This window comes from Podarcis gaigeae (assembly GCF_964106915.1).
Source record: "Podarcis gaigeae genome assembly, chromosome: 6".
Taxonomy (NCBI): Eukaryota; Metazoa; Chordata; class Lepidosauria; order Squamata; family Lacertidae; genus Podarcis; species Podarcis gaigeae.
Window position 1 is genome coordinate 55,616,219 of NC_139682.1, and position 25,340 is coordinate 55,641,558.

A 25,340-nucleotide genomic window follows, 5' to 3' on the forward strand; every position below is an offset into this window, starting at 1 on the left:
GATAGAGCGAGCGGTTGCCGAACAACTCCAGGCACGCCTGGAAGAAGCGGACCATTTGGATCCCTTCCAGTCGGGATTCAGGCCTCATCATGGGACTGAAACTGCCTTGGTCGCACTGGTTGATGATCTCCGGCGGGCTAGGGACAAAGGTGAGAGCTGTTTCCTAGTTCTACTGGATCTCTCAGCGGCGTTTGATACCATCGACCATAACATCCTTCTGGACCGTCTTGAGGGGCTGGGAGCTGGGGGCACTGTCCTACAGTGGTTCCGCTCCTTCCTCCTGGGCAGTGTTCAGAAAGTGGTGGTGGGGGATGAGTGTTCAGACCCCTGGGCTCTCACTTGTGGGGTGCCTCAGGGTTCTGTCCTCTCCCCCATGCTTTTCAACATTTACATGCAGCCGCTGGGAGAGATCATCAGGAGGTTTGGGCTGGGTGTTCATCAGTATGCGGATGATACCCAGCTCTACCTCTCTTTTAAATCAGAACCAGTGAGGGCAGTGAAGGTCCTGTGTGAGTGTCTGGAGGCGGTTGGAGGATGGATGGCGGCTAACAGATTGAGGTTGAATCCTGACAAGACAGAAGTACTATTTCTGGGGGACAGGAGGCGGGCAGGTGTGGAGGATTCCCTGGTCCTGAATGGGGTAACTGTGCCCCTGAAGGACCAGGTGCGCAGCCTGGGAGTCATTTTGGACTCACAGCTGTCCATGGAGGCACAGGTCAAATCTGTGTCCAGGACAGCTGTTTACCAGCTCCATCTGGTACGTAGGCTGAGACCCTATCTGCCTGCGGACTGTCTCGCCAGAGTGGTGCATGCTCTGGTTATCTCCCGCTTGGACTACTGCAATGCACTCTATGTGGGGCTACCTTTGAAGGTGACTCGGAAACTACAACTAATCCAGAATGCGGCAGCTAGACTGGTGACTGGGAGCGGCCGCCGAGACCATATAACACCGGTCTTGAAAGACCTACATTGGCTCCCAGTATGTTTCCGAGCACAATTCAAAGTGTTGGTGCTGACCTTTAAAGCCCTAAACGGCCTCGGTCCAGTATACCTTTAGGAGTGTCTCCACCCCCATCATTCTGCCCGGACGCTGAGGTCCAGCGCTGAGGGCCTTCTGGCGGTTCCCTCATTGCGAGAAGCGAAGCTACAGGGAACCAGGCAGAGGGCCTTCTCGGTAGTGGCGCCCACCCTGTGGAATGCCCTTCCAGCAGATGTCAAAGCGATAAACAACTACCTGACATTCAGAAGACATCTTAAGGCAGCCCTGTTCAGGGAAGTTTTTAACGTGTGATATTTTACTGTATTTTTGGTTTTTATGGAAGCCGCCCAGAGTGGCTGGGGAGGCCCAGCCAGATGGGCGGGGTATAAATAATAAATTATTATTATTATTATTATTATTAGTGCTTACTAAGAAGCTAAGTTCCACTGCATTCAGTGGGTCTTTCTCTCATGTATGTGTGCACAGGCTTAAAGCCTGAATATAGTTAGAAGCAAAAGGCGATCACTGCACTTCTCAACCACCTGCTCCTGTAGTATTTGAAAATGCATTATATTTTTTAAAAAAAGCTCTTTCCAGCAACAACTTGCATTTCTTCTACTGAATAGGATTCAGAAGTGTGTTGGCAAAGAAACAGATGTTCATTACCCTTCAGTCGCTCTTCATTAACAACGAATCTTCATAAAACCGTATTTAAGAGTGCCGCTTATACTTGGTATTTATATTGCCGTTTGCAATGGAATTCTCATAACTCCCAACTGCAACTTTTCCATTAGAAAATAAGAAGCAGAAGCTGATTAAATAAAAACCAAGCACCATGCTGAACTGATGCTCTCCATATGCACATCCTCTTTGTAAGAGCAAGGGAAAATATTTTATAAAGAAGCAGAATTGCTTTGAATTAGTGTCTGTTATTCAGGGGGCACTCTTAAATGTATTCAAACCAGTTGCTTCATTACAAAGAATCCTACAGCTATACCTCTGAAAGCTTCTATTTGAGGCTGTGTTCGCACTACTATTTCATCACAAATTTGCTCTTTGAGATGCTGCTACAATCATAACAGGTCTTTACCAGTGCAAAATTCAATAGGAAAGTTCAAGCATCAGCTCTAGATGTCAAAAAAAGGAACACACCAAGACAGTGTAGAGCAGCCCTTCAGAGTGTCAGGAACAAGAGCAGAGTAACCTACCTGTGGTGTTTGGGGACTGAGGGCAGTAGCTGAAGTTTCCATGCCATTAAACCTTCTCAGTGGACGATAAATACATCTCTGTGATGGAGTGAGGCTAACAGAACAATCCTAAGTGCAGGAAGCTATTGGAATGAACACCAATTTAAATTAAGCTGGCATAAAATACCCCTATTTCAAAGTGGGTTCAGCAGCAGCGCTGCTACCTCCAGCTGAGCTAACCCAAGTCTAACAGAGGGGAAACAAGTCTTTAAAATAGAGTTTGACTTATACCACCCTGAGTTCCAATAGGTTGCCAGGCATAGCTGTCAACTTTCTCCTTTTCTTGCGAGGAATCCTATTCGGAATAAGGGAATTTCCCTTTTAAAAAGGGAAACATTAACAGCTATGTTGCCAGGTCACAAGACTGAGCTAAAAGATGTCTCCCCTTACTCTGTCCTGCCATGCCACACCCCTTTTTGAGGAGTTCCACCAGTTTAAGACCCGCTGGCTGAGCCAGTATAACCCAGCTCAAACACACTGAGTGACTTAACATTGGCATATCCCTGGCTGAGCTGGGATGAGGCAGTCACTCCAGCTCAGCCCAAACTCACTCCTTTATGCATATCTGGGGTCTGGACTGCACTATAATATTACCCTTCCTCCAATATGCAGGGGACCTAAGCACCTTAGGTGAGATAATCAAATCTTGCCCTTCCCGTTTTAGACTGAAAGCACTTTTCTTTATAACACTGTATTCCTAATGTTTCTGTTGAAAGCATGGAAGAGGGTACAGCTACCAGAGTACAGTAGTAAGGAATTAATAAGGAATATTATTTAGGTAAATATATGAAACGAATGCAGATTTTGTATGTAATGGATCAATGCAAAATTTATTTTTCTTTTAAAATAAAAATGAATAAAAAGAACATTTTTTAAAAAAAGTTTGAAATACTGCATCAAGTGATTTTTGGTGTTTTGACATCCCACTTAACCTGGGCAATGTAGAGAAAGAGGACTGGAGTCAGCTTTTCATTCAACCTGGTCTTCCTATAGCATATAGTATCTGATTAGTGATTAATTCTTAGTGAATGATTTAATGGAGCAATACTCCCCATAAATGGAAGGGGCTGGAGAAATGGGTTCTTTTCAAGCACAGTGCCCTTACTTAGGACAGATTGTGAAGCTGAGGCTCCAGTACTTTGGCCACCTCATGAGAAGAGAAGACTCCCTGGAGAAGACCCTGATGTTGGGAAAGATGGAGGGCACAAGGAGAAGGGGACGGCAGAGGACGAGATGGTTGGATAGTGTTTTCGAGGTTACCAGCATGAGTTTGACCAAACTGCGGGAGGCAGTGGAGGACAGAGGTGCCTGGCGTTCTCTGGTCCATGGGGTCACGAAGAGTCGGACACGACTAAACGACTAAACAACAACAACAACAAGCCCTTACTTAACATATTAATATTTTTTAAAGTAGATTCGGCCACTTTCTCAGCAACCTATACTCATGCCGTGTAGCACAACAACGTCGCCTAAAATTTGTCACATGAAATATAGGCAGAACTGAAGCAAGCATAATCTGGTTTACAGGAATACTCTCCAGTCCTATTGGGTGACAGAAATGCCACCAAGTTAGCACTGTCATTTGACTATCGGTTTGGAAGGAAAATTTCAAAGGTTGTGATGTATCATGAGAAGACAATCAAAGTGCCTCTTACTAGATGTGAAGATATGACACATAATACAAGGTGCTGTTGCAGCGAGCAGCATTCTTTTCACAACAATAACAATTCATCAATCAACTGCTCCTGCAGAGTCATTAAATCCCATACAAAGGAAAGGGAACCCCTACATTCCTAAAGTCACAGCTAATTGCGTCAACACAGTCAAGAAATAATGATAATAAAAGGGGAGAAGGAAGCTTCCAGCTAAACTTCTGCTTTGGTGAACTATTTGCCCTAAATACCTATCTTTGCACTGGTTTTAGGAGAATAGCTGTGGTAATCTGTTGCCAGAAACAAACAATTCTTTTCTCCTTAACAACACTGATTGTGGCATGAACCTCTGTAGACAAGCATCTACTACACGACATCACATGTGGTATGGGAACAGGCATACCATCACATTTGCTGTAATTTAGCAAGGAAGCTTTAGGGCTCAGCCAGAAACAAAAGCTTTGTTCTCTCCCTGATTTTTGAGTTTATTCATACATGCATATAATATTGTTGGCTCTAGGGCGGCCAAGTGTCTTATTTTACAGGGAACTGTCCTCTATTTGAAGGTGTCCTCTATTCAAAGGGCTGACTGGTCCTAATCTGGTTTAAAGATAAAGAACCATCAGGAAGCAGAGCAGGAGCCTTAAAGCTGCTCATCAAGAGTTAATAGACACCTAGAAAGCACAAGAAACAGAGGCCATCTGATTGCAGTCTTCTGCACCATGATGAAATGTACTTCTGTGCAGGTATGCATTTCATGCTAATCCATGTCCTCTTTGAGGGGGCAATACATTTATTCCTTATTCTTTTTCTTTTTTGGGGGCGGCGTGCAAATAGCCATCCTAGTTGGAGCTGTGCATGGAACATACACAACACACCATTGCCACAATTTTTAATGTGGTGGTAGTGGCCTCTGAAACCCTGAAGAGCCTGAAACAAACAAATTTAAAGAACAGCCTTTGCCTCTAACTGCAATGAATGGGGACAAGAAAGAGGCCCTTTTCAGCAGGTGTGCCAAAGCTAAGAATTAATTCCCAACATGACATCTTCTAACTCCTTCCTTGGTGCACATGCATTGGCCATGCCCCATAGGACATGTGACTGGGATCAATGTGAAGCTGGTTCTACACACAGGAATGCAAGCATGTAACCCCCTGCTCTCAGACTAATGGTGATCGTGTGTTGCCCAGAGAGCAGAGCTAATGCACACATCAGCATCTAAGTGGAGCTAGCCTATTCATGCATAAGAGCCCCATCACATGTTCATTCTGACCATCTAAAGAAGAGGGCTACAGTTGGGGAAGGAGGCAATGCATAGTCAATTGATCTAAGGGGCCACTAGCCTTTGGGGGCCTGTGAGCACATTTCAGATTTTAGGGAAGTGGCCCATCCCCTCCACTGTGCCACTCCATTCCCAGGTAGACAGGAAATATGTACACATCTTTGGGTAAACAGTCAGATCCAGCAGAATGAAAATGGATCCTGTTCAAGAGGGGGACCCCTCCCCCCCAAAATAATTTCAACTTAAAGCTTATAGTGGTACATATAACACATTTTTTAAAAAGCAAAAACAGATCTGGTGCTTACCAACACCACAGAAAACAATGATCTAAGATAAGAATCATCAAATGGTTTTTACATAGGATGACAACAAAGCCACCAACATATCACAGAACACACTTGTGGACATAGGGCAGGCATTCATGTACCTGCTTTACTTCTTAAAGCAGCACACAGTTAAGCTATGGAACTCTGTACCACAGGAGGCAATGAAGGCCACCAACTTAGATGGCTTTAAAAGACAACTGGACAAATTTAAGGAGGAGAAAGCTATTGATGACTACTAGCCATGGGGGTTATGCTCTGCCTCCACACCTGGAGGTAGTAATGCTTCTGAATACCAATTGATGGAGACAACAGGAGTGGAGACTGCTCTTGTGCTCAGATCCTGCTTGAGGAGTTCTGGTTGGCCGCTATGGTTGGCCACTATGAGAACAGCATGGGCTACTGGGATGATCCAGCCGGCTTTACTTATGTCTGAAGTAGACCAATGTTCCTTTACAACAAGGGTGGGAAACCTCTGGGCCTATATATCCTGTCCTGCTCTTGAGAATCTCCATTGAACACGTGCCTCTCCCCAAGCGATAGCCCCTCTCTCCAAGGCAAGTTACAGCTTTCTCTGGGCCCTTCTCCACACACATCTTTGAATGCTTTTACAAGGCCAGAATGCGACCTTGAACTATAATGCCTCTTTCTTGCCTGGATGGTGTGTACAGAAGCCTCTGACTTTTGCATGGCTGGAATATAGCTTACCATACAAAGGTAAAAGTCACATCTCCTGTTTTGCCCACTTTTGCCTCTGGCCCCAAACACCACTTGCACAGAGCCCTTCAGAGGTAGCGCATAAGAGAACACGACATTAGGGCAGGCTAACTCCTGTTTTACAGTAACAATATTTTGGCAAGATTAAGTATTAGAGAAATTTTATTAGAGAAATACTAGATAATTTAGTTCATACAGAAAATAAACTGCTGAGAGTTAGTGTTGTACTGTGACTGATAAAAATGCATTTTTTAAAATTAAAAAAGTGTGGTTATTTTTTTTTTAATGTGAGGTTCCACACAGCTGCAGTTCATCTAAGTTTACCCCAAGAGCTCCCCTACAAAAACTGGGACAAATAGTGAACCAGAAAAGCACTTGCAGTAACCAGGGAGAAGCAGAACCAGCCATTTGTTTAATCTCAGTTGAACCTCCTGACTTCCTACACCAAACTGCTAAATAGGAGTTTCTCAGCCTCTTACCATAATGCCATCCATCCTTGCTCCAGTTTAGTGTCAGAAACCATATATTCAGACTGCCATCGCCATGCCAAGGATGGTGACAATGTTGGCTTTCCTAGCATGCATCTCTTAGACCAAGCCAGACCTGTTCCCTCCAAATATACAAAGCTATAGGTGCAGCACATACTCAGAAAATGCCAGAAAAAGAGATTATAATGAAATACACCATTTACAAAGCTATGCTAATTAAAGCAATGCTGGATTATTAATCTACCTTAATTTTATCCAAGTCTTTGTTTTGATATTCCCTATATAAAGCAGACACCCATGTCAAAGTGTCATTGAATTACAAATGATGTTTGGCACTCACTGTGAAAATGACTTGTTACTGATTTACTGTACCCTTTTGCAGGACTACCTCTTAATGGATCATTCTCCACATCAAGAAAAGCAATGAAATTGAAAGAACATGGCAGTAAGTGGGAGGAAATCCACCTGTGTGTTTAATTTCCAACATGGCAGGCAGCCGAAAGGGGAATTACAAAGTATCTTGTACATTTTAAGCAGAAACACGGGGCACAGGATGATCTTGCACTAACACATCTCTCAACTGGATAGCAACTGCAGCGACGCTATTACACTTGTGGTCATTCCAACCTGCTGTTTAGATTAAATGGGTCATGTGCTTAGGGACATGACTTGGGTGACCAGCCCAATGCAAACCACACAATCGGGCAGAACCAGTGCTTTTTTCTGGAGGGACGGAGGGGGACACATACCCCTAAACATTTTGTGAATCTTTGTACTTTTGTCCATTTACTGTATTTATTTTTCCAGATTTGACCTATAAAAATGTGATTTTCTTGAGTCAAAATGAGAGTACCCCTAAACATGTTTTTAGGGGGGGAAAGCACTGGACAGAACCAAAACACGAACAAACTAGGAATCTATGCCTGCTAATCATAAGAAAGCTGGCCAAGATCCTACTTTTTCCACGCTCCCTGATCTGCCAGTTACAGAGGTGAATTATTAAGTAGAAACCCTTTGGGAATCACATCTCTGACAAAAGCTAAATCCCATAGCAATCTTTAAAGATAAAGAACATGAACCAACTTTTTACATCCAACTGATGTCATTGGAAGAATTAAATATGTGTGTAAATCTCATTCATTAAAGTCAATGCAACAGAATGGGGTGGGGGAATGAAGTAGTATATTCAGAAATGTCTTATTAGATTTAGAATCTTGACAGTGCAATCCTAGGCATGCCTACTCAGAAGTGAGTCCCAATGAGTTCAATGTGACTTATTCCTAAGTAGGTGAAAATAAAGTGCATGCAATCATATGGTAAAATCATGATGTGTGCTGGACATTTATGAACAAATTGTTTAAGTTTTATTCAAAGTACAACTTTAAGTACTAGAGTCAGAGATGTAAGTTTCTGCACCCTAAAGTAACATTTGCCATGCTGCAAATAAGCAGAAAGAAAATGTTGAAAGTACAAACCATTAGCATTATAGCAACGTTCTATTATTTGAGCTTAGAAATAGTTCATAGACAGTTGTTATCCAGAAACAGAAGAAAAACATGTTTTAGAGGACAAGTTTAGAATTCATGTCTGCATACTGCAATTAGCATCATTGCACTGATAATTCAGAAAAAGCAAATACTTGGCAATTTTAAAAAAATCATATTACCTATATGCTGGTGGGGAAAGACACTTCCACACTTGAATTATTAGAGGTCTATGCATAGCTGAGATAGTATAGTATATATATTTAATGAATTATCCTACTAATAAGACCTACTGTAGTACAAAAAATACTAACAAGACAATCTGCTATTATCAGGCAGCGCCTATTACACACTAACCTTGGAGTAACTCCCATTGAACTCAATGGGGGTTACTTATGAGTAGACATGTATAGGTTTGCACTGTGAAAATAGCTGTTTAAACAAAGGACATGAAACAGAAACAGCAAGAAAGCATTTTGATTGTCCCCCTATTTACAAATGAGTGCTGTAGAAGCCACATCATTAACTCAGCACATTCTTTGTTCAGTCAACAAGAGATATGGGAATCCTGAGGTTTTTTTTTTTAATAATGCATGACAAAAAAGTCATGTGTTAATCCTAGAAGCTGTAGAACCAAAACACTCAAATCCCAATTTAAATATGTACAAACATAGTAATCCATCTAAAAATACATATTAAAATAATACCCAAAGAATAAGATCAAACCCTGATGTGGTCAACTTGCAAAGTAGTGTACCAGGACCTGGAAGACCTAGATTCACATCCCACTTTAGGTCACTTGCAGAACTCAGATTCAAATCCTACTGAATTAAATGGGAATTATTCCTAGGTACTTATGCATAGGGTGATTGAAGAAGGCTTCAGTCCTAGTTACACATACTTGGAAGTCAATGGAGTTTACACCTATGTAGGGGTTATTATGACTGAAGTGCAGGTGACCTTGGGGAAGTCATTAATCCTTACCTTTGCAATCGGTAAAAATGAGAATGATTACCAAATAAGTCCTGAGAACTAGTAAACTATATCTGAAACAATATTACACAAAACAGTGATTTAAGGATTAATAAAGCCTAAAATGACTAGATCATTATGGAACAACCCTATATGATAAATTGTTATTAAATTATGGACCTCAGAAAGTTATAAACCTACAGAACTATAATTAAGGCAATTCTGAGTTCATCATTGTTGTTCTTAAATCACATTTAAATACCTGACAAAATTAGAGCTGCAGCAGGGGAAATAAGCTTTAAACTTCCTACACTAGCTTGGGACACATTAGTTAAACCCTGATCCAAAAATACAATGTACTGTATATGTGGAGGAGGATTGCAGCTTGCCAAACAATGCCACATTTTTACCAGCTCAAAGACTAAGATTAAATATAGGTAGATTTTTCTGTCTATTTATAAGGTGTCTGTCTTTACAGCTGTCAACACATTTATTCAGAGTATTTAATTCCTTGCAGACATTATCTGCAATTGTAGAACATCTCTACAAGCAGACATGAAAATGCATGTTTAATAAAATATAATAAAAGTTTAAAATACAGTAAATGTGGACTTCAATCAAAAGCTCAGAACCAAGTTGGTACAACAAGATCAGAACTTCCCTGCTCAGGTAGAACAGGCAATATCAACAAGCTCAGTGAATTTCTGAAAATTTCCAAACATAATTAACAACTTTCTGATCCTCTAGAATGAGATCTTAACAGTTCATTTTAATGTGTTGTAAATATTAAAACTGACCTCAAATATTATTAGTGTTATAAACAAGTAAGTTTTCTATTAATGTAATAATGGTTTCTTATGAGCCAACAAAAAAAGCAATTTCCATTGAGTTTTCATTAAAATGTTGAAGTATACATATGTGTCTGGCCATCGTAAGTTGACTTCTGTTCCTAATTAGCCGAATTCACTGCAGGTTCACTTTGAAGTGAGTTCCATGGGACTTATGTACAACAAGTAAGGGTGCCCAGAACAGCAGCCTTGCATACATACTTATGTGTAACTTATTTCACTCATGTTCTTTAAAAGTCTCACTGATGATAATCATGCTAATGAGTTTGTTTGGAACTAGGATGCATTCAACTTTTTATGAAAAAAGAAAATTAAATATACCTTGATTATTGTTTTTAAAAGCATGCATTCATATGCAGAAAGGAAGAAGTGAAAATATTTTTTAGAAAATTATTAAAGGTACACTTTTAGTAAGATACTGGGTTTTAGCCTTAACTCAGAAATAAAGATAAGTCCCTAGAACTATGAGTACTATGTATATCTTTAAATGTTATGCAGATACATACACACTATACATACATAAGATCCCAATACCTATGAACAAGCATGGTACAAGAGAGCACTGCTTTTTCCTAATTATACTTTTAAAATATGTACAACAAAGTAAATATTTCAGATTTGGACTGTATCCTATTTGGACTCAGAACAAGTTCTTGTTAGGAAATTTCCTCAGACAGGAAGTTGGTAAGGAAACTGCCTTATTAACTGAAATTATAATGGAAGAATATCAAAATATCACAAAAAATACACACCATAGATAAAGTGAAGCTCTTACAGAAGTACTATGTATCTCTTTGAAACTGGATGTTTTGAAAATCAATTTTAGTGGAAAGGGAATCAGTGGATTTTCTCATTCCAGATGTCTTTTCCACCCCTACCCCCTTCTTTAACATCTTTCCTCTCATATCCATGAGTGAAACAGGTATGGGCCCCTGGAATGTTGGCAAGCCCCTTATAATGAAAGCATCTTAGTCCCTGCCCCTTGCAATTTATTATTAAAAGCTCACAGGGATGGTCAGAATGAATCAGGGAGATCAGGATACAAACCTAAAAAAACAAACACAAAAAAAACAAAACAAAGACATATGCATATTATCTGAGGTGGTTTTTTCTTTGTGAAGCACAGAGATAAATGCCTTGTTTATAAGTGGAGGAGCTTTTTTTCGACTTATTTATTCCCCTTGAATACCGAAAACTGGATACAATGGATAAACAACCTCCAGAGTGTTGTTGCTGTTGTTGTTCCTTGTTATCCCACTGCTGTTTGAGACTCACGTTTCCAGAGCGAAAATCTCCCCACAAAAGCACAGAAAGCAGAGAAACGGGGAGAAAAGGAACCATTTTAAAAATAACAATAATAAAAAGAGCGAGAAAGATTATGATCAGAATATGGCAGTGGTGGATGTGGTGGAATTTGAAATTTACCTGAAAATCAGCCAGTATCATTTCTCTATCCATGTTGGACGCCATTGCAGCCGGTAGTGTCCCCTCCTCCTATCTGAACTGTGCACCTGCAGGTTGCTGCTGGCGAGAACCGGGCTCCAGGGAGTTGGGGCTGGGGCGGGGGGTGGGGGGACGAGAGAGAAAGGGAGGCTAAGAGCTCATCTAAAACTCCAAACTCAGCCAAACCCCTCGGAGCCTCTCCCCAAATATCTCCCCTCTCCCAAAATCCACTGTCCCGGCTACTGGGGAGCTCGGGGAAGAAGAACTCCGGACCTGAAGGGTGCAAGGCAGCAACCAGCCCTGCCTTTAAAGAAGGAGAGGAGACTCCAGAGCAGCTTCCTCCCTGCCTTGCAAGCGGCTGTCGCACATTTTGCCTGTCATTGAGGTCGCAAAGAGACGCTTTCCGGCCGCCACGTGACTCGTCCTTCTGTCAAATGCTCGCAAGTGGCCGGGCCGGGAGGGGGCGGGGAGGCCAGCAACGGGTTGTGTAAGGAGCGGCAGAATGAGCCTTGCAAGGAGCAGCAGGGCAGATTGCACCGGGGGCGCCCCGAGGAGCTGGCCTAAAATGGTGCAGGGAAAGAAAGGGAAGGCTGGAGCGGGCGGGTTTCTCCCTCCGCTGCCTCTTCCTCCTGCTTCCTTGCAGAAGGGAAGGAGGCGGCGGCGGAGGAGCTGCAAAGGTGGGCTCGGCAAATAGCTGCTGCTGGTGGAACTGCAGGCGCAGGAGAGGAGGGTTTTGTGGTGCGCTTTCAGAGGAGCTGTCGTAAATTCACGTGCTCTCTGTCCTGTGCCACGGGGTTACTGTAGTGTAGGCCTTCTCCAGCAGAGAGAACGACGAAGACTCTATATCCGGAAATGCAACAGAAACTCCCAACAACTCAAGCCTATATGCGTGTTTCTAGGAAGTAAGTAAAGGGTGCAATCCTGTTCCCAAGGAGCACCGTTGCTCCAGAAGCTAGTACGACTTCTAAGTAAAATTCAGTGGGGATTATTTCCAAGTAGGAAAGGTTGCAGCTTTTGGGAACGAGGGGGCGTTTTGTTCTTTTTGCTAAATGTATAGAGAGCGCTTTATAAATTGTGGATCTCAGGGTGGCTTCAGAGGCCACGTCTTAAATAGAAGGTGTAAGGATTGCCACTTCTTTTTAATAGTGTTTCTGTGCCTAGCCTGCATGGTGGACATGAATTTCGTAGGTCATGCTTTTCCCTGGCAATGCAAGCTGTTGGGAACTTTACCTGTTGAATTTTTTCATGTTGTGTAGCTTATAAAGGAGCAACAGCCCGTTCCTGAAAAAAGGTGGCAACTCAAGGTGAACATGTGTGAATTTAGCTGTACCAATCACTACCAAACATCATTCTAGCCACACCAATCTCTTGGTGTCTTCCTAGGGGGGGGGGGGTAACCACACCCATCTGTATCTTATGGATGGATCAACATGTATTGCATATTATTGAATGAGTGTCAGATCTAAATTAAAATTGAGATATCCACAGGATTACCATGCGGTGACTGTAAAGCACTAACACAAACTGCAGTAAAAAGGCAATCATTCTCATCATAAAGTGGCTGTATCTAGAATTTATATTTCTACTTCCAGCACTGTTTTTCTGGCCAGAACCAGAGTTAAAGAAGATACAGCATTTTGATTCTTAAGTTTTGATCTGGCTGAATCTGAGGCCCTTCATGTGTCCCTTCCACACATGGTCTAGAAGGCTGCAACATGAGAACAGGCCTTTTCAGTGGTGGCTCTCCACTTGTGGAATGCTCTCCCCAACAATTGCCTGGCATCAGTGCTTTTTTCTGAGGGGACGCATACCCCTAAACATTTTGTGAATCTAAGTTTGGCCTCATTGAGGGGCAGTATTTCAATATGAATAGGAAAATGAGAGTACCCCTAAACATTTTTTTAGGAGGGGGGGGAAAGCACTGTCTGGCACCATCATTAGGTACCAGGCAAAAACATACCCTTTTCATCAGGCCTTTGGCTTTTATTTATCTGTGGCCTTTTTGCATAGGTGCATTGTTTTTATCTAGCTTTTTAAAAATAAAATTGTCTTTCCAATTTTCTAAACTGCTGCTTTTAATGTGTGTGTGTGTGTTGCTTAAAATATTGTAAGTTGCTTTGATTTGCTATGACAAGACACTAAAAATAAATAAATGACTACTAAATTCCCGATATTCCCCAATTCAGGAGTGTGCCTTGGGTCGTTATGGTATTTGTTTTTTGATAGTTGCACTAAAGACTACTACTGTGACAATTCTCAAGGTGACTCAATATAACCTAGCTTTAAGTTAGACTTTACTGGTGGTGACTGAAAAAGGAGGAACAATGAAGTACTTAATCTGAACCAAGCCCACAACCTATTTTCAATACCAGATCTCATGTCTGGAATGTATAAAGGAATGTATAAAGTGCCTTGGTGTGCACTATGCTACTAATACCAGTACCCAGACATACTAAGAAATTATAGGCAGGTTTAGTCAGAGTTAAGTCACACTGATGCTTGGAGCCATAGGCCCACTGCACTACAGTGGTTCTGGGGGAATTTAGTTACAAAAATAAAAACCTGTTGATTCTGTTACGCTTACTTTTACCTAAGTGTGCTAACATAGATTTGCACTGCAGTCCTAAATGAATTAATGTGGAAGTAGATTTCTTTGATATATTTAAGTTTAAATAACTGTGGATTTCATTAGCTGATTGTGCCCAAAGTCTTCCTAATATTCCTGATATGGCTGGTGCTCCTGTCAAGGCTCTTGTCCCACTGTTGAATGCTAAGATGCATAGAGTCATTGACACAATCACTCCTGATTGCCCTCAGTGTTGCTGTAGAGAGCACATAGATTGCCTTTGTATTCTAGTGACCTGCATGTGATGAAAGAGGAGCGTAGGTGGCTAGAGCACAAGTGGCATAAGACTCGGTCTGAATCTGACTGGAAACAGATGAGACTACACCATCATGCCTACTTCAGAGCTTACTTCTCTGCCATCAGTGCACCTGCAAGGACCCATCCAGCAGAGCTTTTCCAAGTGGTGAATTTTCCTAGTTTGCCTCACTGAAAAAGTGGGACATATATGCATGAGTATGCCAGTTTATACACTAATGCAGATTATACTACCCATTTTCCAATTGTTGTTCCTTTAATTTCATTGCTAAACGACAGCTCACCTTTTGGATGGTGATGAAAGCATATTATTATTTCACATCTATTTCCTGACAGCTTTCAGTGAGACCTGGATTTACCTGCCTAGCGAGCTGAACCTGTCAAACATAACAAAGTCACAGTCTCCATGTTTTGTTTACATGGTTATTATATTCATGTATGCGCTGTTAAGATATAACTAGGATTAAGCAAAGAGTTACTAGAGCAAACAGGAAAATCTTTGTGCTTGGTTTGCTTGACATCTAAATAATGTATCTCTTTCTGATAATTTATCTAGACATTTGGAGTCCTGGGGGAAGAAACAAATATGAGATATCAGATGCACACACTTTCCTGTGAGTAAGACACGTTTGGGCAAAAACACGCTTTCCTGGGATCAAATCCTATTGAACTCAATGGGATTTGCTTCTGTCTAAGATTGCAGTACCATGGAAAGGGTCATATTTCAGTGAAGGAGTACATACTTTTTGAGTTAGTTATTAAATTTATATCCTACCTTTCCTCTCAAAGGAGTCTAGGGCAGCAAACATCAGTGTAAAAACAATACAATTAAAAATAAAACAGCAACATGTTTTTTTAAAAAACCTTATAACAATTACATACTTTCATAGCAATAGTTTCAAGGCCACCAGAAACAGAAACTTTCAGCCGTCAAATGCCAGGGAAAATAGGAATGTTTTCAAATTCGTCCTGAAAGTTAATGAAGGGGGACAGCCACACCTCACTAGGGAGGTCATACCAGAAATAAAGAACCACCACTGAGAAGGCCCTGTCACAGGTCAACACCAACTGGGCAATACCCAGTAGCAGCAGCACCAATAGGGCCTTGCATGCAAAAGGTCCCACATCATAGCTGTCAACGTTTCCCTGTTTTTAAGGGAAATTCCCTTATTCCTAATAGGATTCCTCGCAAGAAAAGGAAAAAGTTGACAGCTATGTCCCACATTCAATCCCCAGAATCCTCAGGTAGGGCTGGGAGAGATCCCTCTCTGAAACCCTGGAGAACCATTGCCAATAAGCATAGATAGTTTGTGCTAGATGGACCAATTGTCCAATGCAATATAAGGCATTTTCCTATTTTCCACTGTAATTTATCTTCCTGCTCTGCTTCAGAGTGCCACAGACATGAGGTCCAAGCATAGGGGCATCTTTCTTCTTCTTCTTTGGCAATCACTCATAGCCAAGCAAGATTGTCTTCCATAGACATGGTTTTAACAATGAGTCCATAAGTGACTGTGGAGGCCAATTCTGGACCCACACATCCTTCCACAGTGGGGACATTGGTTTCTGGGCAGGAGTTGATCATGGTGTGGATTTACCAAGCATGCCTTCCTCTTAGGCATCTATGTATAGGCACAGAGAGCGATAACGGGATCTTCCACTGCAGTATATGTTGCCCAGGTAAAGCAAGTAATTAGAACTTCCAGTTACAGAAAATTTCTGTAACTTTAGATTCACATTGAAGTGAACATTTCACCTGGTGTAATTTTTCATATCACTGCGACAAGGTGATTAGAAAAGCCCTACGTGCTGTGACTTTTCCTGCTATGCTGCTATTAAAGATACAGAAATCCCCTCAGGGCCATGTTGAGGCAGTGAAAAATAATTCTACACACAACTGGGTTATTTGCCACCCAGTTGTGTGGAATTGCTTTATGCCAGCACAGCTACCTCCAGGAACCTGTGGTGCTCGAATGGTTATTCCCCACACAATTGGGCTGAATGACACAATAAGTAGCATACAAATATTATGGCCGCACCCCACAGAAGTATTTTCACAGTGTTTGTGAGGGTGGTGAAATGTTTGAATCATCTGTTTGGATCTACAAATAATTAAAGGTGAAATGTCAGTGGTAGAAATATACTGATTCATACCTTCAGCTGACATGATGATCTATGAATTTGTCTTAGATAAACAAAACTTATTTATGGAGGAGGAAGACAAAAGGAGATGATGATGATGATGATGATGATGATGATGATGATGATGATAGGAATTGATACAGAAAAACCTACCTCCTGGAACACTTAAGAACATCAGAAGTTGCCTTATACCAAAACATTGCTTCATTTAGTTCAGTATTGTCTCCACTCTCCAGAGTTTCAAACAGGTGAAATTGCCCATCCTATCTGGGTAAATGCCAGAGACTGAACCTGGATTTTCTCCATGGCAAAGCAGGTACTCTTATCACTGAACTAAGATTCTTCCTTTTAGTGGAACTCACTTAAAAAGATATGTATGTTTGATATGCCTGTTGCTCAAATAGTCAGTAAAGGTAAAGGGACCCCTGACCATTAGGTCCAGTCGTGACCGACTCTGGGGTTGCAGCGCTCATCTCACTTAATTGGCCAAGGGAGCCGGCGTACAGCTTCCAGGTCATGTGGCCAGCATGACTAAGCCGCTTCCGGAGAACCAAAGCAGTTCACGGAAACGCCTTTTACCTTCCCACCAGAGCTGTACCTATTTATCTACTTGCACTTTGACGTGCTTTCGAACTGCTAGGTTGGCAGGAGCAGGGACCGAGCAACGGGAGCTCACCCCATCACAGGGATTCGAACCGCCGACCTTCTGATCAGCAAGTCCACAGCGCCACCCGCGTCCCAAATAGTCTGTAGTGATCTTAATTAAGGACAACCCTATGCTCATTTACCTAGGAGAAACACCCATTAAACTCATTGGGGCTTACTTCAGAGTAGATATGTATAAGATTGTGCTATAAATAGTCTTGTTCTTAAATCTGTCAATAATGTGTTTATTAAACCTTCATTGGCTAGAGCAGTATGACCAAACTTTTCATACCAACTGGGCCACAAGAGTAGTTTGGCACAGAATCTGCAGGCTGCTCACTGCCTTGTTGGACAAGGGGGAGCAAGGCCAAAATTTGATGCCCCCTCCCCTCAAACTGCCTTCCCAAAACTGTCTAAGCAAAGTACCAGGCTTTGGGAAGGAAGCACAAGGCTCTAGCAGGGTCCTAGAGCCCTCCCATCTAGTTTCCAAAGCTGAGAAAGCATAAACAGGGCATTGGGAAGGAGGTGGAAGGACTCTGGGACACTGTCAGAGCCCTCACGCTTCCTTCCCAAAGCCCAGCACCTCACTCACCCAGCTTTGGGAAGGCAGCATGGGGGGGTGCTTTCATATGGCCACCAAAAATGCCTCACCCTGGGCAGGAGCATACCTTTCATTTCTCTTCTGTTCTCTGTCCTGCATCAACATAATTCACACAAGGTGGAACTAGCGGGAGATTCCATGCGCTTGTTAGCCTCACATGTGAAAATGCTCTAAAGAGTAACCTAAGTTTTTCTTCTTGAAAAATTATTAATCTTTGGGTCTCCCATGTTTTTTAATACCGGGGGGGGGGGGGGCTTATGTTAGGAAGCAGATGGAAACTTTGTACACATATAACAAGTCTGCTTCTATAGCTAGTACAGTATCATTAATCCTGTCTGCCTTGGTCAATCTTCTATGTAATCTATGGTGACACAAAAGCCCCCAAGGTAAAATAACAAACAGACACTAGCTGATTCCGACTGTTGCAGGAATGACAAAATGCTGCAAGAGGTTTAGATTTGTTTTTGGCATTTTAATGACTTCTTGATGCTTTTATCAAGAGATGTATACAAACCCATCCAGAATCCATATGCTTCCTGCTGAACAGCAGAGGCATATGACAGAGCTGAAAACTAAAAACAGAGAAGGCAATTCAAGGTTAACAGTGCAATCCTGTTCGTGGCTACTCAGAATTAAGTTCCACTGAGTTTAATAAGGCTTGCTCCAAAGTAAATGGGTACAAGATTAAACCAGTTATGTATACAGTATATGCTCAGCAATTTGTTTTCTCCACAAAAAGGGACCAGAACATAGGTTGGAGAATAAGAAGGTCCTTTAGGATCCAATTTCAAAAAAAAGGATAATTGAAGGACAGTGGTAATTCTTGATATAAGTTTCTGTTACAGGCTTTTGGTAACTTTTATTAGAACTGACAGATGATACAGCTCTTGCCCAGAGTCTTCTACATATTTGTAGTGCCCTCCATCAGGGTTTGGCTTTAAACACATTCCGTGATATGCACAACCTGTATCTTTGTGCCAAACAGCGTATATATACTTAGCTGCAAATAAGTCCACCCACACGTTATTACAAAGTGGCTATTTAAAACAAAAAAATGTAAAAAGTTGAAAAGCAAGTTTTGAGAATTGGGTGAAAGCCATTCCATTCCTGTCAGCCTTTAAAATTGTTGCATTGTCAACAATGTTGCAATATCATCCACAGACATCAGCTGAGGTTGAGAATTAGTCATTTTCAGTTCCTACGGGCAACACTGAAAGAAAGCTTATAGCCATTCTAAGACATGAATGACTGAAATGGTTCCAAAATGCAAAGAATGAACAGAAATGAGGTGAATGCATAATAGGTAAATCATATGCAGTTTTATTTTATTGTAAATAGAAATGGAGTTCTTTTCCCTCTCATTCAATACAAAATAATGATTTTCCAGAAAACAGGAAAAATTATTATTTACCCTTCAGAATGAGTGTGTGTGAAGAGGGTGGTTTCATTGTAATTCTCATTATTCACTGCCAGCCCCTAACCTCCCACCCAGGGCTGACCAAAGTTATTTTGGTGTCTGAGATGGAACAGTAAATACCCCACTCAAAAAGAAAAAAGAATTCAAGGTTCATAGTACCCAAGCCTAGCCAAGTCCTACAACCATCTCTCCCAAGATGTTGTTGTGGTAAAGAAGAGGAAGAATAAGAAGAAAATTAATAATGATTATTTTCATAGCATCCACATTACTCTTCTTAATGGCCTCATCCCACCCCTCTGGTGTCATGATGAACCCCAGGACAAAAACTGTAAACCAGAGACAGAATCACCAGCCCTCTAGATGCTGTTGGACTACATCTCCCATCATCCCTGACCTTTGGCCATGCTGCCTGGGGCTACTGGGAGTTGGAGTTCAACTAAGGTGTAAAGGTAAAGGACCCCTGAATGGTTAAGTCCAGTCAAAGGCGACTATGGGGTTGCAGCGACCATCTCACTTTTCAGGCCAAGGGAGCCGGCCTTTGTCTGCAGACAGCTTTCTGGGTCATGTGGCCAGCATGACTAAACCACTTCTGGCACAACGGAACACCGTGACGGAGGCCGGAGTGCACGGAAACCACACTGGTATGCTTTTGAACTGTTAGATTGGCAGAAGCTGGGACAGCAACAGGAGCTCACCCCGTCCTGTGGATTCAAACCACTAACCTTCCAATCAGCAAGCCCAAGAGGCTCAGTGGTTTGGAGCACAGCGCCACCCGTGTCCCTATCTACATCTAGATGGCTCCGTTGGTTAGAGCATGATACTGATAATGCCAAGGTCATGGGCATGATCCCTGTATGGATCCTCTAGGTCCCTTCCAACTCTGCATTTGTATGATTCTATGACCACATGTTCCCCACGACTACTGTATGTCTTCTGTGCAAGACTCATATTATATGTGTGTTTTAATACAATCCCTAGCTGCTAGGAATTGCCTACCAGATCAAGGTGCTCAATAAATGTTTAGTAGTGGTTGCGGTGGTCAAAAGGTGAAGTCATGTCACTGAATAAACATTTATGTGTTAACTGCTTGAGCTGTGCACATTTCTTCAGAGGTAAGTCCCAATGAACTGACTGTGGCTTCTTTCCAAGTAAACATGCAAAGGATTGGTCCGTCAGTAAGACTATAGACTTTTACTAGGAGGTAAGTTCACAGTGGAATGTCAGAAGGCTAAGAAATAATGTTTAGGATTGCACAGCAAGAAGAAAACTACTTCTTATAGTTTTAATGCTGGTATTTGATACAGTGTGCATATACATATATGTGCACATATGCATCCATATACATAAACATAAACATTACGTATTATTACTTACAGCCCACACTTCACCAAATAGTCCCAGGGCAGCTTACGAAAATGCCACATTTAAAATAAATGCAACACATTAAATGATAAAATAAAACTATAAAGTGACAAGATAACAAAAGCAAACTGCAGCATTGGATAGTAGTGCACAACAAGGCAGGAGATGAGAAGACATCCATGCAGCCAAAATGTTGGGTAAAGAGGTGCATCTTCACCAATCATTGAAAAGCATACAGTGAAGGTGTAAGATGCCACTCAGAGGAGAGGTCATTCTACAACCCGGGGGCTACCAGAGAGAAGGATCTCTTGAGCACCTCTGCTCCTCAGATGGGGGTGGCAATACCAACACAGTAGCCCCTGCTGTTCTTAATACCTGATCAGGTTGATGTGAGGGAAGCATTATTTCAGATATTTGGGGCCCAAGTCATTAGGGCTTTCTATGGCAATGTTAATACCTTGAATTGGATTCAGTAGCAAATTGGCAACTGGTGCAAAGCTTTCAAACCAGCATAATATATATCCAGGCAGAGACATTCACCAACAGCTTTGCTGCTGCATTCTGCACTTGCTGCAGCTTCCAAATTCTCTTCAAGGGCAGCCCCACATAAAGTGACGGTAATGGTGCAATCTGTAAGTTATCAGAACATGGATTACTGTGGCCAAGCTATCCCTGCCAGGAAGAGCCATAGACAGTGAACCAGCCAGAACTGGAAATAGGCACTGCTAGGCATGTAGGCCTCAGGTGACAATAAGTACACCCCCACAAGCTTTGCACCTGTTTCTTCCATGAAGTGCAACCTCATCCAGAACTGGCTGTCTCCCAGACTTTAGAACCGGAAATGCATAGTGCCTTTGACTTGTCTAGATTCCGTTTCAATTTATTGGTCCACATTCAGCCTATTACTGCTTCTAGGCAATAGTTAAGCACCTGTACTGCCTCTCCTCATTCAGATGGAATAGAGAGATAGAACTGGATGTCATTAGCATACAGGTGGCAGCTTACTCAAAATTCCCATATGATATCTGTTAGTGGGTTTGTATAGATGTTAAAGACTATGGAGGACAAAACTGAACCCTGGGAAACACCACAAGTTAGCTTTCAAGGCAGAAAGCAATGGTCCTTCATTGCTGCTTTCTGAAAATGGACTTGGAGGAATAATTATAACAGTGCCCCCCAGTTCCCAAACTCTGGAGCCACTTGATGATCAACAATATCAAAATCCACTTAGAGATCAGAGGGAAGAAATAAGTTTGTACTTCCATTTTCTGACAAAGTTCACCAAGGGAATTTCAATGCCCTATCCTAGCTTAATCCACATCTTCCAAGCATGCTGACAATTGGATCACCACCACCCTCGAGCAACTTGCCCCCAAAGTGCATTTTGGTGACTGAGCAATAGCTGTTCAACATTTCTGGGTCCATGGAGGTCTTATTGAGAAGAGGGCACACCACCATCTCCTTAAGGGCCAATGGCTCCATAATGAAGCATTTACCATTCCCTAACCACAAAGCTTCAGCTAACTTCAGCTCACTGTGGAATAAACCTGGAGGGATTCAATTTGTACTCCTTCCCAGCCCATAAATCCAACATCATGGGCCAATATAAAGCAGGACTAATCCTTCTTTGCACCCAGGAGCATAATCTTGAAATCATTTCCCTCCAATCATGTGGCATTACCCAGAATTCTTATTGAGATCTTCAAACTTGGATCTAATTATAATCAACGTATATATACCCCCTTGCCCCAACCAGCAGACATTGGTGGGCTATTGGAACCAACTCACATCACTTTTGGAAAAACTGGAGACCAAATTCCCCAACATCAATCTGCTAATTGCAGCCAATTTCATTTTATTTATTTATTTATTTATTTATTTATTTATTTATTTATTTATTTTGGATTTGATATCCCGCTTTATCACTACCTGAAGGAGTCTCAAAGCGCTAACATTCTCCTTTCCCTTCCTCCCCCACAGCAAACACTCTGTGAGGTGAGTGGGGCTGAGAGACTTCAGAGAAGTGTGACTGGCCCAAGGTCACCCAGCAGCTGCATGTGGAGGAGCGGAGACGCGAACCCGATTCCCCAGATTATGAGTCTCTTGCTCTTAACCACTATACCACACTGGCTCTTTCAATTTCAATTTCAATGCAAGAGTGGTTAAAGACAATTTTTAGCTTGCAAGAGAGCTGGGTTCCGACACTGAGGATCACCTGCCTGAGCTTCTCTCTGGCATACAACATTCCAAAGACACCCATATCAATGATGCCGGAGTTTGCCTTGCCAAGTTGTGTGTACATTTCGACCGAGTGATCCTGAATGGTTCCTTACCAGGTGACCAGCTTGGGGAGTTCACATTTGTCTCCAGGAGAGCAAGTAGCATGATCAACTACATCTTAGGCTCCTCTGCTCTGATAAACCAGGTTGAAATCTTTCAGGTGGGAGACTGCATCAAGAGCAATCACCTCCCTGTGGTGCTTTATCTCAGAGTATCTTTGGAACCAACAGCTTTTCACCCTGCCTGCCAGCACACAATTGATCTACCTTGAAGGACAATTGTGCAATGAAGGTCATAAGCAGACTCTCCTATCCTGCTCCTAGCATTAAAGGAATTTACAATACACTTCTGAGACAATCTCCTCCATTCAGCAGGGCTGTGCAGAGGGGGGAATACATCAGCAACATCCCTACTCTGTCTGTCAGACACAACACCAGGAACAATCCTGAATCACAGAGCAATGGAATCTTTGTGGATGACAACTCCCTGCTCCCATCTCACTGGCCTGGTGCTGCACTGAATACCTCCCCAGTTTATTCACCCAGGTGTCAGTAAAACATGCCAGGTTGCTCCCCTCATATACTATACAAACCACTTCCTGTACACACAGCTTAGTTCAGGTATCATCTATCCCCAAATACTTTGCTAGCGAATCAAGAGGCAAAAACCACTGCTTCCCACTCCCACACCTTCCCAGCAGCAGCTCTCCTTAACTGCTCCCTAACAGTACGTTCAATTCTGATTATTATTATTATACTGTATTTTGCTTCACAGGAAGAACGTTGGTTTTAAAAAGTTTGCGCAAATAAACAAATTGACAGTATTTTCCCCTGGCTTATATTGTCAAAACCTGGACCCAAACCCTATAAAATGCACCTGAAACTAAAGTTTGAAAGGGCAAATACAAATGCTAGTTTGGCTGTTTGACCTTCCAGGTTTACAACCCAATCCTATGGCTCTTGCAGCACCCAACCAAGCACAATAAATTGGACATAACTACCTAAGGCCACAAGGGACGTGGGTGGCGCTGTGGGTTAAACCACAGAGCCTAGAACTTGCCGATCAGAAGGTTGGCGGTTCGAATCCCCACAACAGGGTGAGCTCCCGTTGCTCGGTCCCTGCTCCTGCCAACCTAGCAGTTCGAAAGCACATCAAAGTGCAAGTAGATAAATAGGTACCGCTCCAGCGGGAAGGTAAACGGCATTTCCATGCGCTGCTCTGGTTCGCCAAAAGCGGCTTAGTCATGCTGGCCACATGACCCGGAAGCTGTACGCCGGCTCCCTCAGCCAATAAAGCGAGATGAGCGCCGCAACCCCAGAGTTGGACCTAATGGTCAGGGGTCCCTTTACCTTTACCTAAGGCCACACCAACCTTAGCACAACTGATATCAGATGCAGGATAGGACACAATTACCATTGCACTAGCTTGTGCCACTGTGCTGGTGGAACTGGCTGAGCCACAACGCTGCATCAGCACAACAGCGTAGGCTGATATTACTGAGCCAACATTGTTCTCCTCTGTCAGATATAATACAGCAAGTGTAGAAAAGGAGCACAATCGGGAGCAGGTCACACAGTTGCACCAATAGGAATCAGTTTGGGTCATGTTCTATCCTAAGGAGGCCCCTTAGCTACTCTGAACTGATCTACATTTGAATGTCCAGCCTACATCATTTAAGTGGGATAAGCATAATGGAATTGCAACTGACAGTCAAGTTCAATGGACCTGACATAAGAAGTCACTCATTGTAAGCCACATAATATGCTACTAGATGAACAATTGCTTTGATTACTAATCATGGGGTGCAATCTGACACTTACAACCATACTTTCATTCATTCTTCTCTTTCCCCCAGTAGCCCCCTACAAACCACCAAGAACTGTTCCAGGTGGTCCCCCAACCCTCGGAGCAAAATTTGAGAGTGCATGGAAGCAGGGATGCCAACTGGAATAAAATATCGGGGGGGGGGGGCAGGTAAGTCCCACCCTGCATATTGATTACAATAGGTGGTGCACACACACCATCTGAATGTCAATGCCCATCAACTTTGGGATTGGTGCCCCTGAAAATATTTTATTGGGGGAGGAGCAAAGGGACCTCAGCCCCTCGGAGTTGGCTCCTATGGTTACAGTGACTGCTGTGGCTGGAGAGGATGTTTTGTTGCAGCTGGGGCAGATGTGCTGATGCAGGTGGACCATGGTGTTTATTCTTTCTGTGCTCCTCCCACTGATCATCCCTCCCCTGGTCACTGCTGTGAATACACAACCAGACTGATTACCTTCAGTTGTTGTGGTTGTCTACAATGTATTCCCACACAGTAGGCTTCAAGTTGACAGCCTTTGTGTCATGTTTGGGCCTGGTGTCTGAAGCCAGTAGACTCTTTTGAAAGCAACTGAAATGCAAGTAGACTCTGTTGGAAGCAGTGGCGTAGCGTGGGTTGTCAGCACCCGAGGCAAGGCAAGTAATTTGCACCCCTAACCTGTGGATTTGCGCCCCCTAACCCTAACCCCCAGATGTTGCGGCCGGTGCGGCCGGCCCCCCCTGCACCCCCCACGCTACGCCACTGGTTGGAATCAA

At 42.7% G+C, this 25,340-nt stretch overlaps 1 protein-coding gene and 1 long non-coding RNA gene across 2 annotated transcripts in view; one reads left to right on the top strand and one right to left on the bottom strand.

Moving 5' to 3' along the window:
- Positions 1 to 11,862, bottom strand: part of FAF1 (Fas associated factor 1) — a 165,691-nt gene extending 153,829 nt beyond the window's left edge. Inside the window, exon 1 of the mRNA XM_083742411.1 lies at positions 11,418 to 11,862. Within this exon, the coding sequence (XP_083598537.1) occupies positions 11,418 to 11,462 (45 nt within the window). The 5' untranslated portion in view covers positions 11,463 to 11,862. The remainder of the gene's footprint in view (positions 1 to 11,417) is intronic.
- Positions 11,863 to 11,962: 100 nt separating this feature from the next.
- LOC310846304 lies at positions 11,963 to 24,728 on the top strand. The gene is made up of 3 exons (XR_014565242.1): positions 11,963 to 12,337; positions 14,873 to 14,930; positions 24,622 to 24,728. It is a non-coding gene; the product is annotated as an uncharacterized lncRNA (long non-coding RNA).
- Positions 24,729 to 25,340: the final 612 nt, after the last annotated feature.